This window comes from Excalfactoria chinensis, chromosome 21, assembly GCF_039878825.1.
Source record: "Excalfactoria chinensis isolate bCotChi1 chromosome 21, bCotChi1.hap2, whole genome shotgun sequence".
Lineage (NCBI taxonomy): Eukaryota > Metazoa > Chordata > Aves > Galliformes > Phasianidae > Excalfactoria > Excalfactoria chinensis.
Window position 1 is genome coordinate 2,599,433 of NC_092845.1, and position 20,434 is coordinate 2,619,866.

The 20,434-nt window shown below is 47.8% G+C and overlaps 1 protein-coding gene across 5 annotated transcripts in view; it reads left to right on the plus strand.

Moving 5' to 3' along the window:
* The window catches only part of ARHGEF12 (Rho guanine nucleotide exchange factor 12), a 61,826-nt gene that overhangs the window by 2,872 nt on the left and 38,520 nt on the right, over positions 1-20,434 (plus strand). For 3 of the 5 annotated variants that reach the window (XM_072354689.1, XM_072354691.1, XM_072354692.1), the window contains exons 2-3: positions 18,789-18,812; positions 19,377-19,465. In XM_072354689.1, the coding sequence (XP_072210790.1) occupies positions 18,789-18,812; positions 19,377-19,465 (113 nt within the window). Of the gene's footprint in view, positions 1-9,387; positions 9,552-10,402; positions 10,466-18,788; positions 18,813-19,376; positions 19,466-20,434 lie in introns of those variants that run through there. The other 2 variants (XM_072354693.1, XM_072354694.1) reach the window with 2 other exon arrangements.

Sequence of the window (20,434 nt, forward strand, 5' to 3'; positions counted from 1 at the left end):
ATGTGTTTTTTTTTCTCCCTGTAACCATTCCAACCGTGCTGCAGAGTGAAGCAATTGCTGGGCTGCAGGACTCGCCCCTGCTGTCTGCTGGAGCTCTCTGAAGGATGGATGCTCTTGGAGCATCTTGTGGGGCACTGGCAGCTATTCTCATACAGTTGCCTTCCAATGGGTTTTATTTTTAACAGCCCCGTAGTTTCTGTTGCTATGGCTGAAAAACAGGAGAGGTAGAATTTACACATAATTACCCCTGGGAGGCTTTTAATTGCTGATTTGCTCCTCGCTTGGTACTAAAATAGGTCCTAATTGCTTCTTATCTACTGAGATGCACTTTCCCTGTCCGAGGCTGTTTGTAAGACCCCAGTGTCATTGGGACTGCTGTAACTCTGTGGTGGGGGAAGGGCTCCTTTGGGTGGATGGGACAGGAGGAAGAGCTGGGCAGGGAGCCGCGCTGTTGAGTTGTTCCCGGGTACCTCGATGTTACGACTGCACATTTAGTTAAAAAAAACTTAACAAAACTCATGTTTTGTTTGCACCCAAGCTGCCTGAGGTTTGCTATTGGCCAGGAGAGAAGCAAACGCTCCCACTTGATGCTGCATAATTTATGAGGCTTTATTTTTCTTGTACTAGAGCCCGAGTTGAGGTGAGCTTGATTTTCTAGTTTTGAATAGAGCTGTGGGCGTCGTGATGATTTGGGTGGAGGCAGGAGCAGCGTTTCGTGGTAGCCCCATTGTATAACTCTATTCCCTGTGTGCACAGCTTCTGGTACAGCTCTTGGATGTGTGAATCGGGAGCAGTGCTGGATAAAGGCTGCTTCAGTGTCAGGCTTTTGGGTTCAGATCAGCAGCAATGGACACACTCAGCAATAGAGCTACTCCAGAGCTGGTCCTGGCAGCTCTGAGCACCATCCTCCTTTACACTCCCTAAACTGTTCCCTATCATATTGCAAAGCTGTGGGTGAGGCTCTGAGTATAAGCAGCCTGCCTGAAGGTAATGCAGAGCGCTGCTCACCTGTACCAGTTGTTTTATATATTTCATAGCTGTATCCCAAGATCTTTCAGGATCACAAGGTTCTCAACCTTCAGCCCACCCTGCAGCCTGGGGCTGTGCAAAGTGCCACCAAGAGAAGCAGTGTTTGCTTTAGTCTGTGTTATCTGCTCATATCTCCAGGTGGTCTTTTTGGTCACTGGGATGTGTGCTGGCCGTGCTGCTTGAAAGGTAGGCTCAGGCTTTTGCTTTCAGGTCTCTAGCCCACAGGTTTCTCACTGATACCTCTATTTCTCCTCTGAAAATTGTTAGCAAGAATTCCAGTTGAACTTTGAGGCCAGGTGAACTGAGGTGCTGCTAAAAGCACAGCTGAGGCTCCCAAACTTCACTCTGTCCAATACCACTTAATCTCCTTGGGGAAAGGCAGATCTTTCTCTTGTCAGAGAGAGGTGATGCTTCATTGTGTCCTATTTTTGCAGCCCTGTTCTGGGTAATTACTGTGTTTAAAGAATGGAAACGTTGGTTCATGTCTCAGCTTGATTAAACGAAGGGTCAGGGATGTGGAGAGTAACTGGGCTGAGAGTGAGGGCGAGGGAGGGAGCAGCAAAGTTATTATTGAAATGAAAAGGGATGAGAAGCCTGCGGTGTCTGATGAGGAATGTATGAAGGGTAAAACACACGGCAGGATACCGAGAGGCAAAAAATAGGAGCAGCACTTTTAAGAGGAAAGAGGCAGGAAGAACCAAGGTTTGCTTCTTTAATTAAAATAAATACGTGAAAATGGCAGGAAAAAGCAGCGTCCTTATTTCATGTTGAAATGTAAGCATCATTATTAATAGCATAAACAAAACAATGGGCAGACACAGACGTTCACAAATAGTCTCCTCGACGTCGCTGGTACATTGTGAGTGCCCTGCATCCTTTTTGGGCTCGTTCTCTGTATTCTATCTGTTGCAGAGCAGCAGGCAGGAACCCACCCGTGCCCATCCGCAAGGCTGCGGAGTAAGAAGCGATGCTGTTTACATTGGTTGGCAAATGCTTAGAAATGATCTGCTGAGCTATTTTAGGCTTTGTTTTGACAACGCTGGAACTCGGGTGATGTCAGTCGGTGAAGGTACTTGGTTAAATTGCTCAGGCACTGGCGAAGCTAATGAATGGGGTTGAACATGTGAGATGGATGGAAAAGACCCTCAGGCGCAGCGTGTGAGTTCCTGTATTTGAAATAATTCGGTTGTAATCTATCTGAATCATTGTCATATTTGTTACTTGGATGCTTCAGTGTCCTCCTGGAGGTTTGCCGTGTCCCTCCCTTGCAGCACGGCGTGTCCTGGCCTGGAGCTGCCCCTGGGCCTGGGTTCATTTCAGGCCTTCAGTAAAACAAACCTTTTATGATCAGGGCTATATAAAGCATAGGATAAGCTGCATGACCCGACCCAAAGAGCCACTTTTGGTGATTCTAACCAGGTTGCGGTGTTGATGTTGATCCTAAGAGAGAATCCCAAGGTATGGGGAGCTCTTGGTTGTTTGCAGCTGGCAGAGGAAACGTGGCTTTCAGGGCAGGACTTGGGTTGGTGTCTGTGTGCTGCTGAGATCCTGAAGTTTGCCTTAGGAGTCTTCAGAAATACTGATGGAGACCCAATTTGTTGTCCAAGTCCCGTTCCTCCTGGAAACCATGAGCAGCAGCACAGCTAATCCTGTTTAGGAGAAGCTGATTTTATTTGTAGGCTGTGTTTGTGGTATAGCACGCAGTTATGCTGCCCAGAGCTTGGGCTACTTCCTAGCAAGGTGCAGCAACCTGTGCAGGGTGAAGTGCTGTGTGCTGGGATCCTGGAGGAGAGCAGGAAACAAGCATTTCCCAGTCTGCAGGAGAAGACCCATCTCTAATAATGAGCAAGGCTGATCCAAGGGAGGCAGAGGATCAGGTCCACCACTCCCATAAATGTGCAAGCTTCAACCTGTGAGCCTGCATGAAGTATCTGATGGCTGCTTGAAGGCTTTTTGCACTGTTGGTGGCTGCTGGGGCAGCGTGCTTGCAGGCTGCTCACAGCACTGCATGGCATGGGGGCACTGAGGGCTCTGGGGACATGCTGGTGTGGGGGGGTGGAGATCAAAGCTGCTGGGAAAGGGAGGAGGAGGAGAGAATGGAAGGAGGGGAGCTATAATGAGCAAGGAGAAAAGGAAATAGGAAAAAGCTGCAATGCAAGACATGAGAAAGTCAATAGGAAATGAGTGAGAGGGATAGAAATGGGAGAGCTGGTGGCAGCTGCCGGATATGAGAGAGGTTTCCTGCCTGCCTTTGCCTTCTAGAAGCACACATCAACAGCACAGGGCCAGGAGCTGCTGATGGAAGGCGAGAACTGCCATCCAAAGCCAGCAGCACAGCCATGCTGACTGCAGGTTGGTGGTGGGAGGACCTTTGTGGTCCTGGGGAGGCTGTGGGTGTGCTCAGGGCCTTCTGAAGCTGCTCTGGTTGGGGTAGCAGACAGTGGTAGGAGCTCCAGCCCTTTTGTTGGGGGCCTTCAGAGCGGGAGATGTGGCTCTGATCCCCGCAGATAGGACAGCTTTTTCCGCCCTCTGAAACATTATTGTGTGGTGTCCGAAATTAGATGATGACTTCAGCCGACAGCAAGTTATGGGCTGTTTCGGATTTAAAAGGATGGTTCCCTCTGCTGCCAAGGGGCGTCCAGCCATCCAGCCTGGTTGAGAAAGTCAAGGGAACCGTGATAGGAAGAAGAGGATGAATTTGTGTGATGTGAACTGATGGGCAGCGATGTGACGAGGGGAAGAGTTCTTAGACAGCTTAGAGGTCTCGGAGCTGCCCGTGTGCTGCTGCTGCTGCCTGCTGACACACAGCAATGGGCTGTGGTTTGCCCTGCTCAGTCCCTGCGGTTTCAGCTGCGGAAGTGGTTGGTGTGGGTGCAGATGAGATCTGAGCAAAGCAGAGCTCCATCGTTTTGGCTGGTGGAGGTGGTATGGGGACACAGCGGGAAGAGCCGTCTGCAGTTGTTGTGGGATCATCTTTGTTTCTATCGGTGTGCATCAGGAGGCTGTGGTGCTGTCTGCAGGTGCTGGTAACACAGATGCCTTTGTCGCATGTGAGATGCAGAACCTGCAGCAGCAAAAGGGAAGCAGCTGGTGGTGCTGCAGGAAGGGGCGCTTTGCCCTATGCCCACCCCAAGGCCTTGCTGCCATACCCCTCCTCAGCAGCAGCCCTTTGCAACGTGCTGGATAGCCCCAAGTTTTACACTCTGAATTTCTTTCTCTATAGCGTGCAGCCCACTTATGCTATGGGAATAAAAACCCCATAATACATCCAAAAAAAAAACCCCAGCTCCCCAAAAAAGAGCAGCCGTGCTCTTCTGTTCATGCTTTTCTGTTCATCCAGTGGGAAGATGGAGGAATGCTGGTGCTCGCTTTAAACTCTGGAATTTTGTTTACTTTGGATGTTAACCAGTGCAACTTCAGCTGTATGTATTGCATAGCAAACCTTGACCTCTCCCTTTTCCTCTTAGTAGGCTTATTATCAGCTTTTGCACTCGTCCGTGAGACGTTAGCTGTGGGTTTTGATGCCTGCACCTGTTCTGCAGTGCTTTTGACTCCCACTCTGGAGCTGGGTCTGTGCCTGCATTCTGCTTGCAATAACCCAGCTGGTTCAGGCCAGGAAAACACTTCTCTGACTGCAAGCTGCTGAGAGAGTTGTTGCTGCTCTGGGCTTGGTGCAGTGTGATGCAGGGGATTCCCACTGCCCTGGGCTGTTTGCACACAGCTGTGCTGTGGATCTGGGGCTGCCTGCAGAACCTGCCCCTTTCCTTCAACCTTTTGGTTTTCAAGCCCAGCACTCCCTCCCACAGCATTGCTGCTCTTGGCTTAGGAAATGGCTGAAGAAGCAGGGGGCATGCCCAGCTCATGGGGTACAATGGGGCTGGGAAGGAGGGCACGTGGAGTACGCTTTGATGCAACACAGAGGGAGCTGTGCTATCTGCAAGCATGGGTGGCCTTCAGATGGAGCTGATAAGAGGAACAAGCATGATGTTTCTGTAGGTAAGCTGCATGCATTCACTGCTTCAATGGAAACGATTCTTTTTTTAATGTGTTTGAACAAATGTTATCTGAGGAGTGACTGCAGTTATTGTGTTGGAATTAGCTTGGCTGTTGTCCCTGCAGAGCTGAGAGCTCCTGTAGGGCTGCAGCAGTGCATGATTTGGGGTGGGGATGGAGAAATGTTCCATTTACCCTGCAAGCCCCATCTCTGGGGGGGGATGTCCATAGAGGTGATGCTGAATGAGCAGCCCTGCTCTGGAGTTTCAAAGCAAGAGGCACCTTCATTTTCTTTCTGGCCTCCTGCATGTTGTGCTTTTGGGGCAGGGTGAGCCCTGTGAACAGCCCTGGAAAACTCAGTTCATTATGCGCTGCCTGGAGGGCAGAGGGGGAATTGTCAATAGGACGGGCTCTGAAATAAAATGAGTTCTGGGGGAGCTCAGGCAAAATGAGCCAAAGCTCACAGACAGTGTCTGGAAATAGCGTGAGTTCTGAACATCAGTGGTTGTATTTCCCTTGTGCTGCTGAAGCAATGGGAGTGAAATAGGTTCCGGTGCCCTTGAGAAATGGATCTGTGTGTCTTCAGAGCCTGGGGCTGTGAATACAGGTACTGGTGCTGTGCGTTCGGTTGTCTCCTGCTGTCAGACCTGGGGAGCACAGATGACATGAATACGGTGATGCTAAAGGCTGTTGTGTGGGATTGATGTTTTGACACTGTATCCTTTAATTTTGGGGTTACATTGTAGGTTAAAGCCAGAGACGGATGAGAGCTGAAATGAAACTGCAGAAACCTTTGGAAAGAAGGAGTCAAGCTTTTTTCTTCTTCCTGGTTCTTGATATGCAGTTTATTAGGCCTCAAAGTATTTATTGCCAAAAGCTTCCTGCTCTAGAGCACACCACAGCTCCGTGCTATCGGCTGCTGCAGCCGTGCTCTTAGATTGGGGTTTGTTCTCTTTGGATCATAACTCTGTTTTTCAGCCGCCGTTGCAGGCTGGTGGGAATTGGTTAAATGCACTTCAGCGGCAGGATGAGCAGGAATTGTTTATATGTGCTGTTCTGAGATGTTGAGTGGCTTCTAAAATTGCTCGTTGTAAAAGATGAAGGAAGGAAACAGCGTGACCTTTAAATGAAGCTCCATCTAGCCCGTTTTCCTACACCAGAAGTCAGCGCAGGCATTGAGAGATGGAAGGAATTGGGGCTCATGCTCATGAAACATCCTTTGCTTTTTGCTTGTGCAGATAGGTTGGTTTTCTTCTTTGAATTTTCCTCCCTGATTGGGCAGATTTGACAGCTGCCTGTGAACCGTGTTTGCTTTGGAGCAGTTCTGAGCTTGGGTTTTGCTTGCCATCCCCGTGGGTGCCCTGGGCTCCAAGCAGCGAGTCCTGAAGCTGCATTAAGAACATAAGGGCATCTGCTGGGCTTCCCATCCTGCGACCAGGCCCCTGAAAGCTTTCAGGTAATGGTGCCAAACTACTCTGAATCCTGAAAGCTTGCAGGTCTTTTGGCTTTACCGCCCATTGCCAGCCTTCAATTGCATCAGATATGCTAAATACCCGTGGCTTGTTTTCTGCCCTGTACAGGTTTCAGATGGAATGGCTGCTCGAACAATCCGGGGTGTGCTTATCCTTCAGCAATTGTTGGCTTGCTCTCTGAGTGCAGAAACAATTTCCTGTTTCTCTACCTCAGTTTCCTATTTTTCAAACTAAGTTACAGTAAATGAAGGCATGTTCCTAAGGAGCTGAAACAACACGAGGTTTGCATATGGGAAGCGGTTGCTTTGTGGAGTTATTGCTTTACCTGCTGTAAGCTCTCCTGAAATTGCTCTGCATGGCAGAAATTCCTGGGGGGAGCTTCTGTACGTCTGACTTCCACTGCCTGTTTTGCTACATCCTTTGCACGCTCCATTGCAGTGCCTGTGACATGGCAGCTTCTCGGGAGCTATTTGCATGCTGGAGAGCAGCGTGCTATTTGGAGCACACAGCTGTTGCTCAGATGCATGCAGATGGTGCAGGTGATCTGATGGGCTCTGTGTTATTGCGGTGTGCTGCTGATACATGTGGGATTTCTTGGGTATCTACACCTTCACATTTACTATCTGTCAAAAGAAAGGCAAGCTGTACTAAATAGTCATGTACAAGTTCCTGTTCATTTAAGAAGGGAAGAGCTAGCTTTTGTTGCTTTATGTAAGAGACACAAGAAACCAACATCCTGAGCCCATAGTGGGCTCAGGGTGCAGAAGGATTGCTGCTGCTGCACACCTTTAGCCTCTGAGACCACAACTGATGTGCAGGGTGGTTCTTTCAGCTGCTCAGGGCTCTGTGGAAGCACAGCTGTGAGCTGCTCTTGGTGGTGGTTCCATCCATCCGTCCATCCTCTGGGGACTGCTTTGCTTCCGCTGGATGGAGCTCTGGGAAACTGATCTTTTCCCATGTCTGGCTCCTTATTGGGGTAAAGGTCTGTGAATTCTGCATAAATATTTACCGTATCCCATCCGAACCAGCTGAGAGCTGCTAATGCTGTTAGCTAACAACAAGAAGAGCTTTGCTTATTTTGTTTGCGGGCGTGTGGCTTGTGTATGGGCAAGAGGAAATGTGTTCCTTAATCGATAGAGCGTAAGCGAAGGAATAGGGACTGCACTTGGGGTTATTTGCCAAAGAACAGTGGAACAGAAATAGGAAAACCCTGGAATGTTAAACCTGGAATGCAAAGGCTGTGGTAGCACTGAAATAACTTCACTGTCTTAATGTTTTATTGCACTGGCTAAGTGAGCATCTGCTGTTCTTTTCTATGTTCTTAAGAGGTGTCTGGCTGTTGGCTTTCTTAATGGTGTGGAAAGTGCCATCACCATTCTGTTTTCTCTTCCCTCTGCCATCTGAGACTAGAAGGTAAGTTTAGAGCAGGGACCCACATTTCCAGCCGTAGCCTCGCTGTCTCTTCTAAAAACCTGCTTGCTTTTTTGCTCTAAGATCTATTTATTTATCCTTTCCAGATTGTTTTCTTCTTATGTCCTGTGGCTGAGAGAGTATGGAGGGAAGGAAATCTGGGAGATCGGAGTAGGAAATGAGATAGAAGCTTCCATTCCTGAGCCTTTCTTGTTTTTACACCGTTTCCTGGCAGCTGCTTTGGGCTGCACTTGAAAGGAATGCATTGTGTTGCTTTATTTTCCCCCCCAAAATCTGCAGATAAAACATCAATCAAAATGCACAGTCTAAAATTATAAGCCCCGGCCAGACACTGCAGCCAGCAGTGAAGCCTTATCCTGCAGTGATCCTACTGGCTTATAATCCTGTGTTAAAATCAGATGTTAACATGCCTGTCCTTATTGGGAGCAAGTAGGAGAACTGGAGCTCAAGTGCCAATGGAAGTTTTCATTTATTTCCCATGTGTTTATGCCATAGTGAGAGTTCTGATGCTTAAAGGGACTGAAACTGTCCCCCTGTGAGGTGAAGGCACAGCCCTGCCCTGTGGTGTATCCATGCTCTGTATGTCTGTGCAATGACCTGGATGCTTTCAAACTAAATACTGTCTGTGCAGATCTGAAAAGCAAGCTGAGGCAGGGGAATGACTGCACGAGTAGAAGCAGGGAGCAGATAGGAGCAGGAGCTGCTGTCTTTTGCTTCCTGGCCGCTGCATAATTGCAGCCATGGTGCAGCTGTGGCTTTGAGGTTATATTTGGTACCGGCACACGTTGCATGGGACAGCACAGGAGGGATGTGAGATTTGAGGGATTGCTGTTAATACAACGATTTACTGCGGATTGATCTTTATAATAACCGCTGTGATTTGGGAAGGGGGTTGAGTTGTATCAGGAATAGCAATTGAAAACTCCAATTGAAAACTCCAAAGATGGGATGGAAAAATATAAAGGAGACAAATGGTTTTGTGGCAAAGGGGTACCCCAGGAATGTCGCTTCCCCAGCAGCCTGTGAGCACTGCGCTGCCTGGGGCACGGCTGCAGCACTGGGAAGATTTACATTAATCAAACACAAATGGACAGCGTAGCGTGAAGAAATTTCTATCCCGCTAGCAATGCTCACAAACTTCATTAGGTTATTGGGGCAGAAAAAGAAAACAGCCCCTTCCCCCCTGTGATCCTTTTGCCCAGGGCTCGGCCAGCTTGCTGCCCCTTGCTCTGACCTCTGGGTTCCTTTCCTGGGCTGGCAGCAGGAGTGCTTCCATTCTCACCCATGTATGTGTATATGCACAAAGAGATAGATATATCTATGTGCACATGCACATAAAGGTATATGTAAATAATCATCAGTGGGATATGTGCAGCATGTATACAGACTGTCTATCCCCAATGCACGCAGCTCTTTAAGGGTGGATGCTGCTGCTGGAGGAGGAGGGGTTTGTTCCATCCCAGCAGCTGAGCAATTGAGCGATGCTGCTGGAGGATGTGTGAGCGTGCAAGGAATCGGAGAGCTTGCAGGAGGGGAGGTGCGTGGGGAGGGCTGGGTGGCAGCGTGCTCCCCCTGGATGTGGGCCTTTGGGATCTCCCTGCGCTCTGAGCCTGGCTGGTGAACCAGGTAACGTGGAGTCTTTGTTCCTTTTCATGTGAACGTGCTGAAAGATGAGGGAGTAATTCCTTGAATGCAGAAGGAGGGAGGAAGAATTTTTCTTTAAATGTGTTGGAAAAAGAAGGGAGGGAAAGGTTCAGGTTTGTCTCTCATATGGGGCTTTTTTGCTTTCTTTCTATTAATAGCTGCTGTGTGAACCTCAGTTCCTCTTTTATATTTTCACTGTAAAAATGGCCAATTAAATACAGTGTTAGGAGGATCTGTACCTTGGTGTCTCTGCTCAGGAACAAAGGTTTGACAGCAAGGGAGGAAGCTCTGGGTGCTGTGACCCCTCCTGTTCCATCCCAGTGCTAAATTACCCCCCAGCCCTCTGCATTGGAGCAGAACCTTCTGGCTTTCAATGAACCAATGTGGTTTTGATGAGCTGACGTTTTATACACGTTGATATTACATATCAGCGTTGAGGAAGCAGCTTTGAGATGGGCTTTTTTGTGCTGAAAATGGTTTTTGTTGATCTTTTCCCTTTTTGGGTTTGTTCTGTGTTATATGTATACATATAAAGCAAACGGCATCGGTAGGGCGCAGTCATAATGCTGCTCTGAGCAGTGCTCTGGTGCAGAACAGAGGCTGTTAATACAGCTAGAGAGCATCGGGAGCCTCCTCCCCATTAGCAATAGTTTCCGTGGAAGCCGGGGTATGAAGATGTGATGTGAAAGGGTTGGGGTTTGTCATCGCTTGCTGGCACTGGGGGCCGGTGGTTCTGTGCCATGGAGAGGGAGGAGGCTCCTGGCTTCGTCGTCGTGGGGTGGGGAGGGAGCAGAGCTGATAGCGGTCACCAATAGCTCTGTGAGCTCTGCTCTGTGAGCTCTGCTCTGCTGTGCCACGTCCCAAGGAGTTCCGCTGCCATCGCCTCGTGACGACCGGTGGGTTTCCTAAGTCTGTGCTTTCTTCTTCTATTCTAACAGAACCAGGAGGCAAATACTAACACACACGCTCGGTGGCCTATTAATAACCATGTGTTTGATTCAGACGTTGCTCTCAGGATCTTGAGCCATTTTACAAGCGTGGTAGCTTTGCTGTTGTGTTTTTTTTTTTCCCCTTCCATTTTCTAGCTGAAGAAGCAGGGCTCGGTGGTGTCAGTGCAGTGCTGCTGCTGCTCCAGCCCTTTGCAGCTGTGGGCTCACACTGTAATGCAGGGCAGGATGCAGCACTCCAGGGCACAGCGTGCCACGGCTGTCACTGTGAATACCATCACTTTTGCTGCCGTGAGCATGGAGTAGCTCTGTGCTGTGTGCTCAGTAGGTGAGACGTGCGTCGGGGGGGGGGAGTGCCAAGTGGGTTTGTGTCTCATAGAGGTCTCTCCATTTTTCCCAGCAATGTAAATAAGCGAGATAGCCTCAGCTTTGCTCAGCAGCGTAGCTGGTCACTTTATAGTTCAGTTTACATCAAACGTTTTTGAGTTGTGACAAACTTCTTGATACGCAGTCAGATTTTCCATGGGTGTTTTAAACCAGGAGCTGCACCAAGAGCGAGCAGCGCTGAAGCAGAGAAAGCAAAATGTTCAATCAGTTGCGTGTTTTTAATGTAGTCTCCGGCAGTTTGGGCTCCTGCTGTCACTCATTTGGTTGCCCACAGTGTTTACCTGTATGTTAGTAAGACTTCACCAGGAGAATTAGGACCGAGAACTAATAATACACCATTCAGGTTCAGTAACAACGTGGTAGTGATTTCTGTGCTATGGCTTTCATTTAATACATTGTGTATATCCGATTTTTTTTCTTGGTGTCTGTTGGGCCAGTGGGAACGCTTTGCCTTTGGGCAGCTGAAGACGTATTAGCTATAAATGAGTTTATTGCAGCTGGCAAATACACAGAAGCTTTGCAAAGGTCGTTGCGTGCACATCCCATGCAGAATGGGTGTAGTTTGGCCAAAGGTTCATGACTGGGTTGGGAGAAGCAAAGGCTGCAAATGCTTTTTGGTTGAGTGTCTGCTTAGCTCGGAGCTGATAGATTCCTGGTTCTGATGAGCTGGCAGGTTTGGGGCTCAAGGTGTTGGCGTTATGTTTCTAGGTAGTAAATGCCCATTAACCTTTAAAAGAAGCTGACAAGAGAATCAAAGGTAAATTTAAACCACGTCACGGTGCTGTTCTTGGAGCTGATGTTATCCATACTGACCTTTTATACTATAGGAGTAACACGATGATGCTACAGAGTGGTACAGTAGGTCGGACAAACTGATGTGATCATTCCTTTTTAGTACATAAATCCATCAGTCAAGGTGTTGCAGATCCATGCGCTGCTGTTGATGTTTCTGATGCTTATTTCAGGTCTGTTTTAGCAGGACTCCCAATGCTTCCTCATGCAGCAGCTGGAAAACAGAGCCATTCCTTCCTGGTATCCGGAACCTGGGAGCTGGGTGTTCTTCCAGAGGTGCCGTATTCCTGTGCCAGGCACTGTGCTCACTCACTCCCCAGAAATGCAAAGTCTGGGCCAAATATTCAAATGGTGGCTCTGAACCTTGTACATAGATTTGCAAAACTTCAAGCTGGATAATTGGAGTTAGTGTTACGGTATTTTGAAAGCTACGGTTCCAGTTGTATTGCATGAGCTGTTTGCTCTTTTTCTCCTCCCTTTCTCATTGCTGTCTTCTGGTTTGCTGAAGTGCTTCCACACCGGCCTTGCTGCTGGTTCTTACCGACCACGAGCTGGGTTTGGCATTAATAGGGAACTGGGCTGCGTGCCTAATGAAATGCATTAGGGCTGGGCAGGCTGGGAGTGATCTCTGAGCCCTCTGCGTGCGTTGGAAGTCCCAGGGCACTCCACAGCGTTGGGTTTCCATGCTTGGTTTAGGAAAATAAAATGGTCTGAGGCAGCGCCCGTGTTCCTTTGTCTCTCCCTTTGATTTCTGCGTGCCTCTGCCCAGAGAGCTGCTCCAGACTCCGTGTAGGAGGAGTGCTGGGAGGGAGGCGGGGAGCAGCGCTGCTTCCAGCTCTGAACTGCAGTTCCTGGCAGGCAGAGCAAACATTGCATTTCCCCCCTAATTAGCTCCAGTTTACGGAGGCAGGTTGATGCTGAGCGTCACGCCCTGTCTGTGCAAGAACCCGCTCTGCTTTATTGCGTTCCTGCACAGCAGAGCAGGCTGTGGGCAAAGGGATTTCTAGGTGATTTTCAGGAAAGGTAAGCCCAAGGAAAAAATCACAGCATCCTCTGCCGTGTTTGCTTCCCTCATAGAGCTCATACTGCTGAGATGATATGAAAATGGGGAGAGAAAGGCTATTCTGGAGCTCTTCTGCTGTTGCCATGCCTCACTGATTTCAGCTCCCCTTCCTCCTCCAGGCAAACTTGAGCTCTCAGTATTTGCCTATAGCCTACTGCAAAATAATTACATAAGAAAAGTGGGTCAGAACTCCTGGAGTCGCAAGGCTTGACCTTTCCGCTGTATGCAGTCAGTTCTGTAACGTGTGTAATGCAATGAGTCCTTGCAGCAAATGAACAAACCATGGGCATTGCTTCTTGGCACAGCACTGGGTTTTTGCTTAATTTTTCATCAGCTTCTGAAGGGTTTTTATCCCCATTCTGAACTGTGTGTTTATGGTCAAACTGCATCTCCCCGTTGCTTGACTCTTATGTCTAGGCTGAACCTGAAAGTGGATGCTAGAGCCACTGGTGTTATTTATGCCCCCTCCCACTGCCCCCCTCCCTGCTTTTGGTTGGTCTGTCTGCTCCTGCCCAATTGCAGGCACTCAACAATCGGTGTCCTTGTGTTGGAAGGCAGCAGCTCCAGGCTTGGAGATGGAAAACTAATGCTTCCAAGCCTTGGAAGTTGGTCAGGAGTGGCTGCTGAGAATGGCTCTGTCCCTTCCCCTTTGTAGAGTTTTTGAGGGGACTGAGAGTTCTTGCAGGGTCCTGGCTGCAGCAGCAGAGCAGCACAAAGGCTACATTGAGAATGGCTGCTGGGGAAGCCCTCCTTCCTTGCCTGCCCTGTAAATGCAGCTCTTTCTCCACGGAAAGCCCTGACATCAGCTCTTGGAAAAACCCAAGTGCTTGTGTCATGGAAAATAGCTGAGGCACTTGCTTGGGCTGGGGCTGAATGACTGAACTGTGGATGAAACTTTCTAGAGATGCTTTTCTTCAGCCCCTTCCAAATGTTACTGTTTGCAGAGAAATGGAAACCTTTCTGTCTGAAAAGGGATGCAAAGGATTGAGCTGCAGTTGGCTGTAGTGTGTTCCATGTACACTGCTTGCCTTTTCTGTTGTCTTGTTTTGAATTTGTGTGTTTAACAGACACTGCTGGAAGCTCTCTTCAGAGCAGAATAGATCTTGCTGCAAAGTGGCAATTCCAAGAGAGAACAGTTTTCCTCTTAGGTGGCCACGACTACCTGCATCATCGGGAAATGCCACGCAGCTCCTTACATGGAGGCAGATCTTCATGTTTTTGTAGGCCATTTTACAAAGAGTTCTTTTTGCATGCTGTTCTTCTTTCCCCCCCCCCTTTTTATTAAACTTTCCTTTTGCTCCCTTCTCATTCTCCCTTCAAAGATCCATATATATACTGTAAAGCTCACAGTGGATACCTCTTGCTGTTGCTCCCACTAGCAATGATGGGATGCTTTTCACCATCCTCTTACACTGCTGACTTCTCGTACCATCAGAGCCCTGCTGGCTTTCCAGGCTTGTGAAAAGGCATCTCTTTTTTTTTTTCCTTCTCTCCTTGATTTTACTAAATTGATCTTGCCCTGATTAAGTGCAAGTGTGGGGCTGGTGCCTTGCATTGATCCTTATGCTGATCCATCAAGAGGTACGATGGTGGCTTGCATTGCCTACTCTGTTTCCTGACCTAAAGGCAAAAATGAAGGGCATGCTCCATTTATGAGTAGAGATACTGCTGGGCCATTGGTAGGCTGGAGGTATGTGCTGATGCTTTCTTAGGACCAGCCCAGCACTAAAATCGCTGAGGAAGTTTAAAGGATGGGGAACAGTGTTGAGTCCCCTCAACAAATAGCAGTCCTAAATTCCCTGTGTTCTTGTTCAGAAGCTCTGCTTGCAAGCTGTTAGTAATCTAAAGCTAATAATGCCACAAACGGTTCTTCCATGAGTCATTGCGTCAGCTGTGGTTGCTGCCTTAGACTCCTACAAAAATAACATGGAAACTTTTATTGCCCAGCTCAGTTTCGCCTCCTGGTGCACTTGCTGCAAGTTCCTGGGATCTGTGTGTTGGTCCCAGGAATCCACACCATTTGGTGCCCTCCTTCATCTGGCTGCTTCTCCATCCACACCTTGCGCTGCAAGCTGTTCTCATCAGTCTGCACTTGGGGTTTTATTTGAGGGGGGGAAAAATCTCGGTGGTTTTCTGAGCTTGTGTGCTGTGCTTTGGGGAAGAGATGACACTGCTCTTTAAGTGGGTCAGTGTTGGGGCCATTGGGCTCCATGTTGGATCAGTGCTGCCTGAGGAGGGCTGTGTGCTTGCAGCTGCAGTCTGTGGGCAGCACGGTGAGCTGGAAGGGTTTCTGCCTGTGTTTTTTCTTGGTTGCTAATAGTAGCCCACTTGCTGCATCTGTGTCCCTCTCGACCCGCCTGTCATTTGCTATCTCATCAGTTCATTTTACTCATCTGCTGTCCCATACAGAACACATCTACCCCGTTTTGTTGTGGCAGAAGACTGCCTTTAGCTTTATATTAAGGTCACATTGGTACTGCTTTTGTTCAAGTCATGTCTGCAATCTCCCATAATACTTAAGAGTGCCCTGGTGGCTGTGCCTAACTGCAAACTGGAGAGATGCACAGACTGTTTGTTTCTCACTTCTTTCAAGTGCCGTGCAAATGCCAATGCAAAATGGCATTTCAAACATCCACCTTTACTGTTATTTCAAGGCACTTCCTTAGCCCTACTGGATTTTCACAGGAAATGTAGCATTTTTTCTGACTGTTATCAGTGCAGGTACCAGAAATGCTGCATGATGTGTGCTAAGGGGAGCTGGCTGTGCTAGGAACAAAGGTGTGAGGCTGTCAGGCAATTTTTATGTCACTCAGGATTAGTTATGGAAGCCATGTGGGTATGTGTAAGCAAGAGGAAAGGAAGAGCTAGCTTCCCCTCAGCAGTGCAGGCAGCAAAGCTGCTTCTTGTGTCACCGAAACCCGTGGATTGACTAAATTACTGGGTGAAACCTGAAGTAGAGTGATGGAATTTTTCAATAGCCATGGTTTGGGGTTTGTGTTCAGGGGAGGGGGATAAGACTCTAAGTTAACCTCTGGTTCTCCTCATTCAGACTGTGTGGAAGATATGAGTGAACCTATAATTGTTTCTCTTTCCTGTTGGGTTCAGGGTGGTTGGGTGATTTTGCTGCTTTTTCCCAAATCTGGAGTTCTGTGAGGTCCCTGTGACAAGCAGTTCCTTATTTAAATGAATCTAATAATGCAATGAAGAAGCTGCTGTTGAGACTGTTCATCTCCTAATTAAAGATGAGTTCTGTCAAGCAAGCAGTTTTTGGCTGCTCTCTTTTGTGTGGGTTTCACAATATTTCTTACTCATCTCGGCACAAGTTGTAGTACTTTATAATTCCACCATGGAACACGCACAGGCCTCGAAATTTCAGGGATGTGAGCAGTGAAGTGCACGGAACTGCTTTGAATCTAAATATCTTTTTTCTTTGTTTGCTTTTGGAGATAGAAGTTAATTCAAATCTTGTAATATTTCAGAATGGGAGGAACAGGAGAGGAAAAAAAGAAAGCCAGCAGCCCCAACATGGTTATTGGAGTGCTGTTCTATTTATGGTCAGATATATTTTCAACCTCCAGGGCTGGAATGGAATGCTTTGTGCTGCTGGAGCTGGGCAGCTTTCCTCGCTCGGGTGTGTTTGGACACATAGATCTTCAAACTATCTTTTTCTGGAAGGAAGCATGTAGGCATGGCTCCAGCACTGAATCGAGCATCCATGTGTGAGTTGTAATGCAGTGTTACTCGTTCTCGGTATGCATTTCTCACTCGGCTTTCTGGTAAATAGGTTTCACCAACGCAGCGTGACTAACAGGGCATACTTCGAGTAATTTGATGCATTTGAGTTACTGAAATTATTTGACCCAGTATTTTAGAAAGAGAATGTGACTTCGGCTTTTAATTGTTCCTGGTATTTGGGAGGAGAGAGCGGAGCAACTCGTTTGAAAACGTGCTGATGTTCATCAGCTATCAGACAAAATGTCTGCAGGGTTTTATCGTGGAACCCGAGCGTGCCAGCAACGATGCCGAGCTGAGCCTCCAGCTGCAGACCGCACCCTGACATTTATTTCACGTGGTGCTGAGTGAAGTGACACAGTGAAGCAGGTTCGGTGTTGCTTTCGGATTTAATATGAGGCCGGCGCTCCTGCGGCCTACTGAGGCCTGCAGCCTGCCAGGCCCCGCGGCCTACCCGGCCTTCGTCTCTCCGGGCCCGCGGCCTGCTCGGCCCTTGGCTCCCCAGGCCCGCGGCCTACCAGGCCCTCCCCGCCGGCCTGCCCACCTCCCTCCCTCCCTGCCTTCCGGGCAGCTCCGCCCCGCAGGGAGCTGTGGGCAGGACGGGGAGGGCCGGGGATCTGCTCGCAGGGTCGGCATTGCTGAGGGCTGCAACCTTAAGAGGGCATTTGAATCCCACTTAGAACTCAGCTCCTCGTACAGATCGAAAGAAATCCTGAAAATCTGCATGCCGTTATATAAAAATAAAAGCCGTCAGTGTTTTTGTTATAAATAATTAGTGCCAACAGCTTAAATGCATTAAGCAGAAACATCATGACTTCTAGACCTCAAAAAATCCCCTGTTTGTGCTTCTGCTTGAGCACATAGTAAATAACTCTGAGCTGTTTGGGAAACAGTGCAGCAGTGAGCTGGGTTTGTTCTGTTTGTCAACAGCTCCTTTTGCTGTAGGAGCTAAAGCTCTGGGGTTCTGCACACTTGGTAGGTTGGACTGCAGAATAAGCACATTGCATTAAATAATAATAATTATAAGATGTAATTCGTCTTAGATGTTTTCCCCTGCCTTAGAAGGGTGATAGATCCTTTCCCTGATCTACTTTCTTCCCTTTGCTGCTTTTGGATGTAGCACTGGGCGAATGCTGTGTTTAATGAGCTGATGGTTGGACCCCCTGATCTCAATGGTCTTTTCCAACCTTATCAATTCCATGATTCTATGATCTGCTCACTGCACAGCGTTGGGTCCCAGCTGGGTTGTCCCAGGATGGCTGCTGTTGGCTGTGCCCTGGGTCTGCTGTGTTTGGTTGTTCCTGGAACAGGCAGACAGTGTTGTTGGTGTCACTGTAGGGCCACTCACCTGCTGTGTCACCAGATGCTCATTTCAGTGCTGTGCACTATTGGCAGTGTGTGCTTGGGTTCAAGCTGCCTGGTCTTAGGGCTGTACACACAGTTACCTGCAGTGAAGGATTAAGTTGGGTGCTTCCACTGTGTGTCCAGTTATGTTTTCCAGGTAACTGGGAGGGATTTAGTTCTGAGGTTGCTGTTTCGGGTTGTGCCACTCTGTGTATCACAGGCCTAGGTGGTAGGTGGCAAAATCCTGGCTCAGCCATCTGTCTCTGGTAATTTAAGGAGAAAAATACATCCAGGTTTTGTAGGTCCTAGTTGTTTCATTGCATAACGCACATATACTTGTGGCTGCTTTTGTGTCTGAGCTGTTGCTTATGTTGTCTGTGTCCCAGAAGTAACATCTGGGATAGTTACTGTATTTCCAACTTAACTTTACACTGTTGTCTCAAATTTAACAATTCCATGCAAATAATTAAGAGATCTTGTTAGGGAACCCCTGCAACGAGCTGCAGGATTGCTGGGCTTCATGGAACCCGCATGGGAGGGAGGTAATGGGAGTGTTACATCTATAGGAGAATTTACAATGACAGCCTGGACCTTCTTGAAATGCTGGATAATCAGTCGATCAGCAGGCTGGGAAATTGAGCTATGTTAATTTTCACTGATGGAATTAGTTGTTATAAGGGGAAGGTGATCCATGAGCTGCTTTGCAAATGGGAAAGATAGACCTACTGGATTTGACAGCGTGAATTCTGTTTCTGTGTTCTGTTGGAAACCTTGCCTTGACAATTTTTTGCCTAGATGGGCCAATAATTTGCTGAAGTAGAAGAGATCAGTTATTCTCTTCTGAAGGCATTGCAAGACTGTAGGATAACTTTGTATTTAAGCATAAGCATTAATATCAATCATAGTATTGAGAACTTAAAACAGCTCATTAAACTTGTTGTTTCTCCTTTTCAGGTTTCCTCTCAAAAAACCTACAAGGTAAGTTGCTGACATTTGGCTGCTTATCTCCATTGCACGTTATAACACAGTATGACTAAAGGAGGAACGCTTTTAAAGAAATGCATGCAAACATAGAATTACCCAGTGCTGATGAGTTGCAGATTAATAGTTAGATCAGGATAGAGTGCTAAGAACTTGGTGATGTACTCAAAGTGCATGTTGCAGTGTTACCTTTTGCTCTGCATGCTGGATGGTTGTCATAGCAGGGACTGGAGGTGGGCAGAGAAAGTGATGCTGCTGGTGCACGACAAGCAGGCGCTTCCTTCAGGTGGTTGGTGGTGGGCGTTCCATGTCTTTAACTTTTACTTGGATGGGCGTTTGATGTTTGCTGGGAGAGTTAAGATTTGGGGAGGTTTTTCAGTTCTTTGGGTGATCACTTTTCATCTTGGAGGCAGTCTGGAAATAGATTTAGCAGTGAGCACAATGTGTACCATCTCTGTAAACCCGCTAGCAATCAGGACTAGTTAAGGTTATTCCCAGAGACTCACAGGTGGAGCAGTGCTGTTGTATGCAGTAGTCAGGACTCTGCTTTGCTCGCCACAGGCACGGCAGCATTCTGAGCAGAGAGTCTCCAGCCGACAAGAAGCAGAAGGTTGAGCGCTGCAGCAGCACCCACGACTTCGATCCGACAGGTAAAGCTTTACAGCTCCACGGGTGAAGATCCAGGCTTGGGTTTGGAGGGTTCTGGGGATCAGAATGAATCCAGTTTCAATGTGTTGACATATGTGGTTTTCAGGAGTGGTGCTGTTCTGTGCTTGCAAAGCCATTCTGAGGCACGCAGGCATTGAAATGAATACAGGCTTGCTTTTAGAGACGCTCATCGACAAAGAAGCTGTTAATTGTGTGAGAATAAACCCAGATTAGTGGTGTCAGTGAGTAATTACAACTGCTTCCTCTTTCAGAATAAGTTAGTCTGAAATTTCAGGAGGCAAACACTGTAATTAGTTGTGAGTAGTTCTTTTGGCTGTTGGGTAGAAAAAAAGCGTGAAGTGTGAGACCCTACGAGACTCAACTAGAGCTAATATTCCTTATTGGATCTTTTGAACTTTAGTGGATTTTGAACCATCTCTGTCCTCCGTAAAATGAGTTTGTATTTTCCAATATGATGCACTTTATGATGAGCTTCTATTTTTTTAAAGGCTAAGCTGTCCTGGTTTTTAACCTTCTGAGAGGTCAGCTTGGTCAACCTGTCCAGTGCTGTCATGGAAATTAGGGTGCATGCAGGGATTTTTTCTTCCCTCTGTGAAAGACTAACCCAGTGACTACTGTGTGTGCTCATAAAATGCATGACAGGCTCTTGCCTGAGCCTCCTGGCCCCATGCAATGTGCTTTTCCATGTCTGTGCATTCTGCTGTTTAGTCCAGTCAATTCCCTGGGGCTTGTGGAAGAGATGAGAGCTGAATTGGAAGGCTATAGAAGTTGCAGAATGTGTTTTTGCACTAGGCGTTTGGAGCTGATGTTTATAAACCGTGCTGTTCGTTAATGCTTCCTGCCACTGGCTGCATCACTCCTTCCTGATGTGCGCAGAATAAATTGAAATGAGCTTTTGATGTCTGTTTAAAATATATATATATCGTAAGGGAAAGAGTCTGAATTAGTGG